Source organism: Oenanthe melanoleuca, chromosome 15 (assembly GCF_029582105.1).
Source record: "Oenanthe melanoleuca isolate GR-GAL-2019-014 chromosome 15, OMel1.0, whole genome shotgun sequence".
Classification (NCBI taxonomy): Eukaryota; Metazoa; Chordata; class Aves; order Passeriformes; family Muscicapidae; genus Oenanthe; species Oenanthe melanoleuca.
Window position 1 is genome coordinate 12,485,124 of NC_079349.1, and position 12,066 is coordinate 12,497,189.

At 63.1% G+C, this 12,066-nt stretch overlaps 1 protein-coding gene across 1 annotated transcript; it reads right to left on the reverse strand.

Moving 5' to 3' along the window:
* Positions 1-969: 969 nt before the first annotated feature.
* Positions 970-11,751, reverse strand: TBC1D10A (TBC1 domain family member 10A). The gene is made up of 9 exons (XM_056504476.1): positions 11,492-11,751; positions 8,266-8,365; positions 5,081-5,188; positions 4,830-4,936; positions 4,226-4,340; positions 3,962-4,027; positions 2,832-3,021; positions 2,420-2,574; positions 970-2,263 (listed from the first exon to the last, which is right to left on the reverse strand). The coding sequence occupies exons 1-9, from the start codon at positions 11,689-11,691 to the stop codon at positions 1,871-1,873; spliced, it is 1,434 nt and encodes a 477-aa protein (XP_056360451.1). The 5' UTR covers positions 11,692-11,751; the 3' UTR covers positions 970-1,870.
* Between the last annotated feature and the right edge of the window lie 315 nt (positions 11,752-12,066).

Below are 12,066 nucleotides of genomic sequence, written 5' to 3' on the forward strand. Positions count from 1 at the left end.
CGGCAACCTCAGTTCAGAGCCCCGGGATGCCCGCGCTGGAAGCCCGGGATATCCGCACCGCAGCCTCGGAACCAGCCCCAGTACAGAATTCCACGCCCAAAACCAGCCCGAATTCAGCGCCCCGGCGTGCCTGGAGCAGCTCCAGCTCAGAGTCTCGGGGTACCCCCGAACTGCAGCCCTGGGTGCCCAAATCAGCCTTAGTTCAGCAGCCCGGGGTGCCCAACCAAAGGGAGATCCTCTGGGAGCCACTGCCAAGCCCACCCTACCCTCTACCCCAGCACCCAAACAGGTCCCACATGCTCAGCCCCAACACCCCTGTCCCCTTGGAGAGGGGATTCACCATACCAGGGAAAAGGGGGTTTCTGGAGGGAGAAATGGAGGTTTGGGCAGAAGTCCTGCTTGCAGGAAGGAGAAGAGATACGGCCTGGGCACCATTTTGAGATGGGAAGCCGAGTTCTGGGGTGTCATGGGATTAATTAGGGGTCCCCTGGCTTTGTTCAGCCACAGGAGCTGTGACAGTGGGAGAGGGGGAAAGGCCCGGGTGCTGGGATGGGAGTGCACCCCATGGCACCCGCCAGGGCCTGGCAGCCACCACTATCACAAACTGGGGCGGGTCTCAGCCTCCTCCCATTCCACTTCAAACGAGCAGCCCCAGGGCTGGGTGAGACAGCGGGGCTGGGCCACCCTCTGCGGTGACAGAGCGGTGACAGCAGTGTGGCCCTTCCCAGGACACTGCCCCCCGGACAAGGGCAGCCGAGGGAGATGGGATCCAGGGAAGGGTGAATGCCAGGGTCAGTGTCCAGTGCAAATGAGATGCAGGAGGGGTGCTCCCCAGGGATAGAGAACCATGGGCAGGCTCCAGGTCAGGGTGCCCCCGAAGCTGGTACTGGTGCAAGTGGGAGGTGACACCCTTGCCTCGTGCCACCCTCCACCCCCATATCCCAGACCAAGAGAGATGGGAGCCAGGGCTGCGCCTTTACACACTCGCTTTATTGACCCCTTTGTACAAAACTGCTTTTCCCACTTTATTTATTTTACAAACCCACCACCCGCCCTCGGGAAGGGCAGGGGGGGCAGAGGGGACCCCACAACCAGGGAGCACCTGGCTGCTGCTCACCCACCCCATCTCACCTGCACTGGGGCCGGGGGGGTGGCAGCAGTGGTGGAGTGAGCCCTGGCAGGGTAAACACTTCCCCTGAGCTGTGGGGAGCTTGGGGATGGGAGGGGATGGGATGGGGGGGCTTGGGCCCCAAAACTCAGCATCAAATCCCGCTGCCTCTAACGCATCCTGCCTCGGTCCCTGTCCTGCCTTGGAGGAATAATAAATAGGCTCAGTGAGTAGGTAAGTTGGGTACTACATATAGGGCTACAGTTTGATATATCCTCACTAGATAAGGGGGGCGAGGGGTGCCCGGCTCCTCGCGTGCCCCCAGTGCCCTGCGCCAGGTCTAAGTGCTCGGGAACCAGGGCTGGGGCTGCCCAGCTGGCGCAGGGTGGGGGCTACAGGAGGGACCCGGGGGGTGATGGGTCGAGGGGCTCTGGGACAGGGAGAAGGGCCCGAGGGGCAGCCCAGCCCCCCAGTGTGGGGAGGGAGCTCGGGTGGCTCAGCCACCCCCTGCCCGGGCTCCCACCGCTCGTGGTGCCAGCACCCAGCGCAGACCCACGGTGTCCCCTTTGGTCACCACACCTGGCCAAGCTCCACGGATGCCCCGAGAGGGCCACGCTGTTCTCACGGGGCCGCAGAGTCCCCCTGTCCCATCCCTCCAGCTCAGAGCCCCCAGCGCCGGGTGCCGGGGTCCCCTGGGTGTCCTGGCGCCCGGGTCCGAGCGCAGCCCTGCTGAGCCCGGCTGCCCGGGCTGCTGGCCGGGCCCTACAAGTACGTGTCCTCGCTCTCCCGGGAGCTCAGGCTCTCCTTGGACTGGTGGTGGGGGGAGGCCTGGGGCTGCAGCAGCTCCCGGGTGGTGCCGGGCGCCCCGTTGCCCTCGGCCCCGGGCCCGTTGGCAGGACTGGCCGGGCCCTTCTCCCGGCTCTTCTCCTTGCTCTTGCGGGCCTTGGGCACGGGGGCGGGCCCGGGGGAGACGAAGATGGAGGGGACGGACTCGAGCGCCTTGCGCGGCGCAGGCTCCGCCTCGCTGATGGCCTTGGCGCCGTGCAGGCGCGGGGGCGATTTGCACTGCAGCTCCCCGTGCGTCTCCCGCCACTTCTTCAGCTGGATCAGGTGCTCCCGCTCGATCTGACGCTCCGTCACCGGCAGCTCGATGACCTGCGGGGACACTTGTGCCATCAGCGACAGGGTGTGGGGTCCCCCTCAGGGCAGAGGCAAACGCTAACAAGCTTTTTGGGAGCGGCTCCCCTTGCTCCGCCCACCCTGGGACAGCCCAGTCTGGCAGCACCGGCCGGACCGTCCCCAGCACCTCACCTCCTGCACCAGGAAGGCTTCTTGCATGATTTTGGGGCTGAGGGCCCTCAGCCTCTCCATGGTCTCATACTGGCCCTGGCAGGATTTGAGCTTGTCCGAGGAGCCCAGGGTGTGTTTGAGTAGCACCAGGCCCACCCGGAAGATGATCTTCACCCCTGCAAGAGATGTGAGGCAGTGAGTAGCAGGCAGGACAGGGTGATGCTGCCATCCAATCCCTCAAATGCTGTGGGGCAGCAGATCCCAGGCCCACCAGCAGTCAGGACATGCAAGAGGGTGAATTTGGGATATACATGCCTCCCAACGCCCAGAAAAACAGCCTATCTCCACCCCAGGCATGTGGCTGCCCCAAACCTGCCCTGCTACAGGTCCCATGGCCGTGGGGAGGAGGAGGAGGATGGTGGGGAGCTCCTACCTTCACAGAAGAACATGTCCCAGACACGCAGGACGGAGCTCCAGGGCAGCGTGCGGGAGAAGGCGCACATGAACCACTCCGTCATGTACAGGATGGGGTCGATCTTCTGCTTGCTCAGGTGCTTGTAGGCCACAGGTGAGACCTTGTGCAGCAGTGAGAAGAGGATCTGTCCATCCAGCTGGATGGCTTCCTGCAGGGACAGGGATCAGCATCCCAGTGAATACCACAGCTCTGTAATCACCCCCAGTGCCTGGCCCTGGCAGGGGCAGCCAACCCTCAACACCTGGTATGAGAGCAGAGCTGTGTCCCATGGAGGCTACACTGAGACCCCCATCCCAGACTGTGGAATGTTTCTGGGAGCCACAGCACAACACGGAGACTGTGGGAATACCCAGCACCTCCCCAGATAACTTCTCTTCCCGGGATGAGGGGCTGGACAAGTTTTTGACCTGGAGATGCAGAATCACAGAACGGTTTGGGTTGGAAAACTCATCTCATTCCACCCCATTGCCATGTGGCACATTCCACTATCCCAGCTTGCTCCAAACCCTGTCCAACCTGGCCTGGAACAGTTCCAGGGATCCAGGGTGCCACAGCTTCTCTGAGCAACCTGTGCCAGGGCCTCCCCACCCTCCCAGGGAACAATTCCTTCCCAATATCCCATCCAGCCCTGACCTCTGGCAGTGGGAAGCCATTCCCTGTGTCCTGTCCCTCCATCCCTTATCCCCATTCCCTCTCCAGCTGTCCTGGAGCACCTTTAGGCCCTGAAAGGGGCTCCCTGAGCCTTCTCCAAGTGAGCATCCCCAGCTCTCCCAGCCCGGCTCCAGAGCAGAGGGGCTTCAGCCCTCAGAGCAGCTCCATGGTTTCCTCTGGACTTGCTCCAGAAGCTCCAGGGCCTTCCTGTGCTGGAAGCAGCTCTGCAGTGAGGTCTCAGCTGAGCAGGGCTGCCCACATTGGGAAATCAGCCCAGGATACACAGCCAGGGCATGGCCAACCCTCATTAACCAGCATCCCTGAGTCCTCCTCCCCAGGGCTGATCTTGATCCCCTCACCCCAGCCTCCACTGATCCTGGGTGCAGCACCTTGCAGGTCCCTGCCACTGCTGAAAGCACCACCAGCCCTTTACTCACCAGTTTCTCGCTGTAGTAGCCAGGGAGGTACTTCTCACAGATCTGCACCAGGCACCAGAATGCTTGCTGCAAGCCAAGGGACAGCAGGTGAGCACCCACAGGACATCCCTGCGATCCCCTCCCTGCTCCCAGGGACCACGGGAGAGGGTGGGAGCAGCAGAGCACCCCTGGGGCACTCTGGGCTGCCCTGAGCCGGGCATCTCCCACACCAGCACCCCGCAGTCTCCAGGAGGTGGCAGCTCTGTCCCGGGGCGTGTGCCGTACCTCGGCCGGCATGTGCATGAGCAGGACGGCGGCGATGGGCGCCTGGGCCTGGCAGTAGCCCTCCTCAGGGCGGTACAGCGTGTAGGCCTTCAGCACCCGGAACAGGTCCTGCTGCCTGCAGAGACACGGCCACGCGCAGCTGGGACACGGCACCCACCTGGCCCAGCAGCCACACCAGGCACCAGCCTGCCTCAGTCCCCCGCTGGGATCCCCTTTCCACACAAACCCACAACAGCTCTGGGAAGCTCTGCCCACAGAGGGCAGACCCTGCCTGGATCTGGGAGTTGAGGCATGGAGACAACCCTCTGGCCCAGATGCTCCCCAACACCTTGGGAGCAGGATTTTTCTGGTGAAATGGAGGCTGCAGGCTGCCACCTCCTCTGTCTGCCCTCCTGTCATGGCAACTCCCACCCCACTGGGTGTCAGAGCTGGTCTGAGCAATCCTGTTTTCAGTCAGTGGATGCTCTGTGGCTGTGGGAGTATAGGGAATGTTGGAGGAATGGGGAGGACGCTGGTGACATGAGTGTGGCTCCATGAGCTGGGATAGACAGTGCCCACCCCACCCATGGCAGCTGAGGGCTGGACACACAGTAGCTCCACATACCCATGGCCTCCACGTGAGACAAACATCTCATGGAAAGGGAACTGCCGATGGAGATCCCGCTCGATCACATCCAGCCACTTTGGGTCTCCTGTCAGGAGGTCCAGTTCCTGGGGAGGGGAACACTGTGCTGAGCAACACCCTCGACATCCCCCCAGGGCGTCTGAGATCCCAGAATACATCCAATCCCGAGCAGGAGCCACCCCAGCACTGCCCCTCCCTGGTGGTGCAGGAGGGTCCCCAGCAGGACTCACATCGAACTTGCCCATGTTCTGCTCCAGCTTGACCTTGCTCCCAGAGAGGTACTGCCAGGCCCGGCCCCGCAGCGAGGGCGGGATCCCCTTCTGGCACCGCAGCCGGATCTGCGGGAGAGACAGCTGTCACGGGAAACCACAGAGCACTGCGAAACAGACACTGCTGGGCCAAGGCGGGAGCCAGGCCAGCACCACGGCCACAGGCTGCTCCCCTGCTGCTTCCCAAAGTGTCCCTGAGCCCCTGGGATGCAGGGATGCCAGCAGGAATGGCAGCCAAGGCTGCACCAGCAGCACAGGGGAGCTGCCAGAGGCCCAGCAGAGGCTTGGTGGCTTGCAAACAGCTCCAAACCAGCCTGGCACTGCCTCAAAGCCAGATCCTGCTGGGAGCTGGAAAAGCAAACACTGGAGCCAAGGTGAGGAGTGGGTGGCTCTGTCCACATGGGAAGCACTGAGGACACAGGGGAGGCTCCCCAGCTCCCAGTCCAGCCCCCTACTCCCCCGTGGGGCTATGGAAAGCAGGGATGGGCACCCTGACGAGTGTCTCAGCCCTCCCACCTGCTTATCACAGGCAGAAGGGCAGGTCTGCTCCTATCTCCATGCATGGCCAGATCCTGAGGCCCCTGGGGCCTGCTCCGTGCCCAGAGTTTCTTGTGCTCCTGGTTTCCTTGGCACTGGGCACCAGCCAGGACAAAGTCCAGGCGAGGCAGTTGGTGCCTGCTCTGTGTGGGGAGCTGAGGTAGCTTAGCCCTGGTGCTGCCTGCACCAGCAGGGACCAAAACAGAGCCCCAGCATCCCACTCCAACTCCTCACACAGCAGCAGCGAGCTGTCACAGAATGACAGAATGGTTTGGGTGGGCAGGGACATTAAAGACCATCTCATTCCATGGGCAGGGTCATCTCCCACTGTCCCAGGCTGCTCCAAGCCCTGTCCAACGTGGCCTTGGTCACTCCCAGGGAACAATTCCTTCCCAATATCCCACCCAGCCCTGCCCTCTGGCAGTGGGAGCCATTCCCTGTGTCCTGTCCCTCCATCCCTTGTCCCCAGTCCCTCTCCAGCTCTCCTGGAGCCCCTTCAGGCACTGGCAGTGGCTCTGAGCTCTCCCTGGATGCTTCTCCTCTCCAGGTGAGCACCCCCAGCTCTCCCAGTCTGGCTCCAGAGCAGAGGGGCTCCAGCCCTCAGAACATCTCCTCCGGACTTGCTCCAGCAGCTCCACATCCTTATGTGTCCTTCTCCCCACAGTCTTTAGCCAGGGCACACAGTGAGGTGGGCCCCACAAGTCTGGTGTTTTCAGCACAGTCACTCCCCACAACACCCTGCAAAACCCCAGCACAGCCTACACTCCTCATGTTCCTGCTCGGGTGGCACATATCAGCTGTGCCAGGACTCTTGAGAGCAAAAAAAATCTCCCAAATTGTCCCCAGGCCTGTCCTGCCTGTCCAGGGCTGTGTTTCCCTCTTTGCTGGAGCAACTGCAGAGCAGATGGTTGTTTCCAAGCACAGTACCATCACTCCCCAGGGGGTTTGCTGCTCCCTTACTGGCTGTTTACACGGGCAGGTCCCTTTGTGCTGGCAGGAAACACAGCGAACGATGCCCAGGGCTGCTGTGGGCAGCTCCATGGCTGCTGACAGCTCCCATTTCCAGGCAGCTCCCCTTCCTGCCGACTGAGCTGCCAGGAAGGAAACCACCTCACTGGGTTTTGGTTCAGCAGCCCCTCCAGCTGACTGGGCCAGTGCTGCCAGGGCGAGCAGCTCATCATCTTGGTTCCACATGGGGTCCTGCCATCAGCCCCACGATCCCACTGCGATCTCCCAGGGGCTGGGAGCGTGTCTGGGCTGAGGGATGCTGAAAGCAAGGTGGAGTCAGAGTGCTGCCCACGCCAGGAGAGCAGTGGGAGTGCCCACCCACACCTCTGCCCTCCCTCCAGCACGCAGTGTTGGCAGGGCTGAGCACCATGAAGGATGTGGGGTCAGGCTCTGCTGGGATCGGGGCCAGGCAGGGAGCGTTTTGGGAGCGGTGCAGGTGTGAGCAAGCCCGGCAGGAGCTGGCCCAGGGATCCCTGGGCTGCCTGCCAACCCTGGTGAGGCAGCCAGAAAAGTACTGGGGTTTTTCAGAGGCTCAGGGAGCTCCCCCAGAGCAGCAGGGACCCGCACCAAGCAGGCTCCTGCCAGACCAAGGATAGTTGACAGCATCCAAGGCCAGGCCTGGCAGCCTTCCCTGAGCAGCCCAGGGATCCAGGCACAGAGCAGCATTCGGGAGGAGCCTCTCCAAAGCTCCCAGGCATGGATTTTTGCTGCAGGACAGACTATACAGCACATCAGCCCCACTGACACTCTCAAGGCTCGACCCAAGCACAAGGGAGCTGCAGTGCCAGGCACAGGGCTGCTGGGGCACTCACCCCATCCCAGAGGGCACCTGTGGCACACGGCCGGAGAGTGGCGGAAACTGTCTGTGGAACAAAGCGCCCGCCTGCTGCGGCCCAGAAAACTCTCCCAAATCCTTTAAGAGCAGCCAAGAAACAGATGAGGGATTCTGGTGTCATTCACCAGGCAATGAGTAGGGACAGCACTCTGGGCACACTGAGGGGTGCCAGGAGACTCTGCCAGCATGAAGAGAAGGAGAAGAAGGCCCTTTGGCCATTCTCTGGCACTGCTGTCCCATGCCAGCAGCCTCACTGCTCCGAGCAGACACACAGCAGCAACGCTGGACTTGCTGCATCCCAGTTCCCACTTCATCTGCAGACTCAGGGGATCAGGGAGCACTGCAAACCAAGCCATGGAGCCAGCACACCAAGAGTCTCCCAGGGACCCCAGTTCGCAGACCAGTGTCACGCGCATCAGGCTCAAACATTTCCTACATGGAGCTTTTTTTGGTCTGCAAGATGCTCAGAACAGAAGTTTCCATGAGCAAACAATTCCCATGGCTGCCTGCAGGCAGCCAAAGAAGCCCTAGGAAGGCTCCAGCCTGGCAGGGAAGAGTTGAAGGCAGAAGTGAGCTGGCTTGGGACCACTCAGCCCCCCCCAGCTCCAGTTTCCAAAGGGAATGACCAGCCCATTCAAGCATCATCCAAAGGCACACAGATGCCTGTCTGCAGGGAACCAGTGACACCAGGCTGCCCCAAAGGGACACCGCTATGCCTGGCTGTCCCTCGCTGCCACCTCCCAGAGGGGACACAGCTGTCACTCACCTTCTTGTGTTTCTTGGCCATCCACTTGTCCCAGTTGTTGAGCATATCCAGCCACTTGGACTCCCGCTGCCGGAGCACCTCCAAGGGCACCTCCTCCAGCCTGCAGGACCAGGAGGGAGAGGCCGGTCAGTGGGTGCCTGGCCCTCCATAAGGTGCTGAGCCCGTGGCCTCCTGAGCACGCTGGGTGCCCCATGCCCAGGTGGCTGCACGGCTCAGGGCTCAGGACACGCTCGGCAGCGCCGCTGTTTCGGCAGCTGCCGGAAGCGCTCGCACCCGTGAGTGAAGTCACTGCACCAGCAGAGCAGCTCAGAGCTCTCGGGAGCAGCCTGCACTGCACACACCACGTGCCACAGCATCCCCAGGGACTGCCAGGAAGGTGAGGGATGAACAAGAGCTGATCCCTGTGGCAGGGGCCGGCTGCACACGGAGAGAGCTGGGGCCATAAGCATCGTGTCATCCACACAGCTCCAGCCACGCTGCGCTCCCAGTGCCTGGCGCTGCTCCAGGCCCGGCGCAGAGCCCGGACCAGGGTCCCTCAGGAGGGAGGGGAGTGTTTTCCAGAAACGGCTCAGCCTAGGCAGGGAATCCGATTTAACCCTGCTGAAGCAGGGGGGATGCTGCTGCAACGCTGAGGCACCACAGCCTCCAACCCCCCATGGCAGCGCATCTGCGCAAAGATGGGTGACAGGCAGCTGAGGCAGGCCCAGACAGGGACACCCAAGGAGAGCAGACACTCCTTCCAGCCATCAGTGAAGACTCTGCCTCCCCAGGCTCTGCTCCACACTGCCCTGTGGCCACGCCAGTCTCAGAAAGAGTCAGATCCTTCCTGAGGACCCGAGGACAGTGGCCTGGTGCTGAGCATCCTGCAGCACCCAGCCCCACTACAGGACATGCAGGCCCTGCCTCCTCTCTCCACATTCCGAGCCGGAAAGCGAGCGGCACGCCGAGTCCAGGGCCGCATCCAGCTGGCAGCGCTGCCCTGCGCCCTGCCCAGCCCTTCCCCGCCGAGTCCCACCCACCGCAGCGGGTCGGACGGGGCGAGCGCGATTGTTCCGAGAGCAAACCCGCTCCCAGAGGATCTGCTTTGCTTGGCTCCCCACCCTCCCCAGCACGGCCAGGCATGGCCCGCAGCTCCCCAGCCCAGCATGGCCGGCAGCCCCCCAGCCCGGCACGGGGATGGAGGCAGCGCTGGCCTCCAGCCGCGGCTCCGAGAGGCGTGGGAAGCTCGGGACTCTGGATACAGGAGCTGGCTGCGGGCCTGCTGGAGCCCTGCCAGCACAGACTGGAAGCTGTTCCCAGCTGATGGCTGCTTGGCAGCGGGCAGGGAGCGAGGACCGGCTGCATTTCATATGGCCCAGGCGGGAGGGTGGGGGCACTCCGGGCGGGGAAGTGATGGGATGCCCTGTGCCAGGAATGCGCTCCTCTGCATCCACATGTGGCTGACATCCCCACAGCTCGGCCCTTTGCGGTGCCCGCAGACCCTCCATGGATTCTGGGACACCCTGTTTGCCCTTCCTGTGCTTCCCCTCCCAGCAGGGCAATCCCAACTCTGCCAGCCACAGCAGGAGGTCATGTATTCCCCTTCATCCCCTCCTGGACAGACAGTGAGCCAACAAAGCCCTGGAGCAGGGCAGGATTGGGCCCCAGCACATCTGTGGGGTGCTGCAGGAGGCTCAGTCCCCAGTGACTGCAGCCACCACACTGTCAGCACCCTTGGGAGCAGCCACTGCCTCCAGCACCATGACCTTCATCCAGAGCTGCTGCTGCCTGCTGCAAGGACAGGGACATCCACCCCAGGGACAGCCACAGCAATGACAGCCAGGGCAAGTGTCCCCTGAATGTGGTGTGCGGCCAGGACAGGGTGCAGCACCACTCCCACAGTGCTGAGGGACAAGGTTTATCACACGGAGTGATGCACCTTGCCCAGCAACAACATTCCAACCTAAAGCACCTTTTCACCCCACAGACTCACCCAGTAACACCCTCAGGCTATGGGGGGTGAGCACTCTGCTCCTCACAGGGAAACTGAGGCACAGCTAGCACCAGAGCACTCAGGTGGACAAAAGCCAGGGAGCCTGCTCCAGGCGATGTCCCAGCAGGAGAGGAGTTGGCTGCCACACACTGTCCCCACTGTCATCCCGACTTTCTCTGGGCGTTGCTGTGAAAGCAGGGCCAGGAAGGCAAACACCAAACACGCTGCCGAACCAGCTCGACGGCAACAGCACATTCCTGGGTGTCAGCACCGCCCTGGGGCCCAGCGCCTCGGGCTAGCCTCACTTCCTCCGAGGGTTTCCTCCGCCGAGCCGAGCGGGGTGACCACCGCGCCTCTGCCAGCACTACCAACACGGGATCCTTGGAGGGACACCACGGCCTGGCCTCCTTGGCTTGAGAGAGGCCAAAAGTCCACTGGAATCAGTACCTGGAGCTGACCAGACACTGACCTGGGTGTGCTGGCAGCTCCCGGATCCCAAAAGGGGTGGAAACCCTTCTCAGCCATTCCCCCTCTTCAGAGAGAGATCTAACAGCTGGAACAGCTTTTGGGGCTCTGTAAGAGCCATCACAACATCATGGAATGGTTTGGGGTGGAAGAGACCTTAAAGCCCATCCAGTGCCACCCATTGCCATGGGCAGGGACACATTCCACTATCCCAGACTGCTCCCAGCCCTGTCCAGCCTGGCCTTGGGCACTGCCAGGGATCCAGGGGCAGCCACAGCTGCTCTGGGCACCTGTGCCACGGCCCCAGCACCCTCATGGGGAACGATTTCTCCCCAGTATCCCATGTAACCCTGTGCTCTGACAGAAGGAAACCAATCCTCCTTATCCTGTTCCTCCATTCCCTGTCCAAAGTCAGGAGCCCAGCTTCCCTTGCAGCGCCTTTAGGCAATGGAAGGGGCTCTAAGCTCTGCTCGGAGCGTTCTCCTCTCCAGGCTGAACAGCCGCAGGTCTCCCAGCCTTACTCCTTGTTCACATCCCGGCTGCTGCGGCCTCCGCCACGGGCACGAACGATGCCTGACAGCGGCGCCGGGCGGGGGCGGCGGGGACAAACCCCCCCGGGCGGGGAGAGCCGCGGCCGGCCCGGCCCAGCCCCAGGCCCGGCCCTGCGGGGGCCGAGGGCCGGAGCGGACTGCGCCGGGCCTGGGGCGGCTCCTCTGCGCCTCGATGCCCCACGGCACCCCCGGCCCCTCACGGCTACAGCCCCGGATCCCCCTCACGGCCCCAACTCACGTCCCCTCAGCGCCGCGGCTGCCCACGATGAAGCCGAACTTGTCGACGCGCCGCTCCTCGGGGCCGCCGCCGTTGATTTCGGAGTCGGAGCCGAGCGAACTAAGCTCATCGCCGCCAGGGTCGGCGAGGCTCTCGCGGGTGCCCGCCAGGCTGCGCCCGCCGGGCGAGCTGGGCCCGCCGCCCCCGCGGCTCTTGGCCATGGCGGCGCCTCAGCGGCGGCGCGGCCGCTCCGCCATGCCGGGACACGGCGGCGGCCACGCCCCGCGCCGGACACGCCCCCTCTCTGCACCGCCATTGGGCGGGAGCAGGGACTCGGCCAATCAGCAGCAAGGGTTGCGGAAAGGCGAGCCCGCCCCCAAGACTGATTGGTCGAGAGCACGGGGTGAGCTGTCAATCAAGTGCCGGAGGACGGCGGTGAGGGGCGGGGCTCCGTGCGCCGGCAGTGGGGCAGCGCTGGGCTGGGAGGTACTGGGACCAGTACGAGACATAATGGGATGGACTGGGACCAGAACGAGACATAATGGGAAGGACTGGGACCAGTACGAGACATAATGGGATGGACTGGGACCAGTACG

Bases quoted from the DNA above. Each gene is read 5' to 3' on its own strand.
- TBC1D10A (XM_056504476.1), bottom strand. From the start codon at position 11,691: ATGGCCAAGAGCCGCGGGGGCGGCGGGCCCAGCTCGCCCGGCGGGCGC. The intron at 4,937-5,080 runs GTGAGTCCTGCT...TCCCCTCCCCAG, and splicing joins AGAACATGGGCAAGTTCGAT to GAACTGGACCTCCTGACAGG. The intron at 3,022-3,961 runs GTGAGTAAAGGG...CTGTCCCTGCAG, and splicing joins GCTACTACAGCGAGAAACTG to GAAGCCATCCAGCTGGATGG.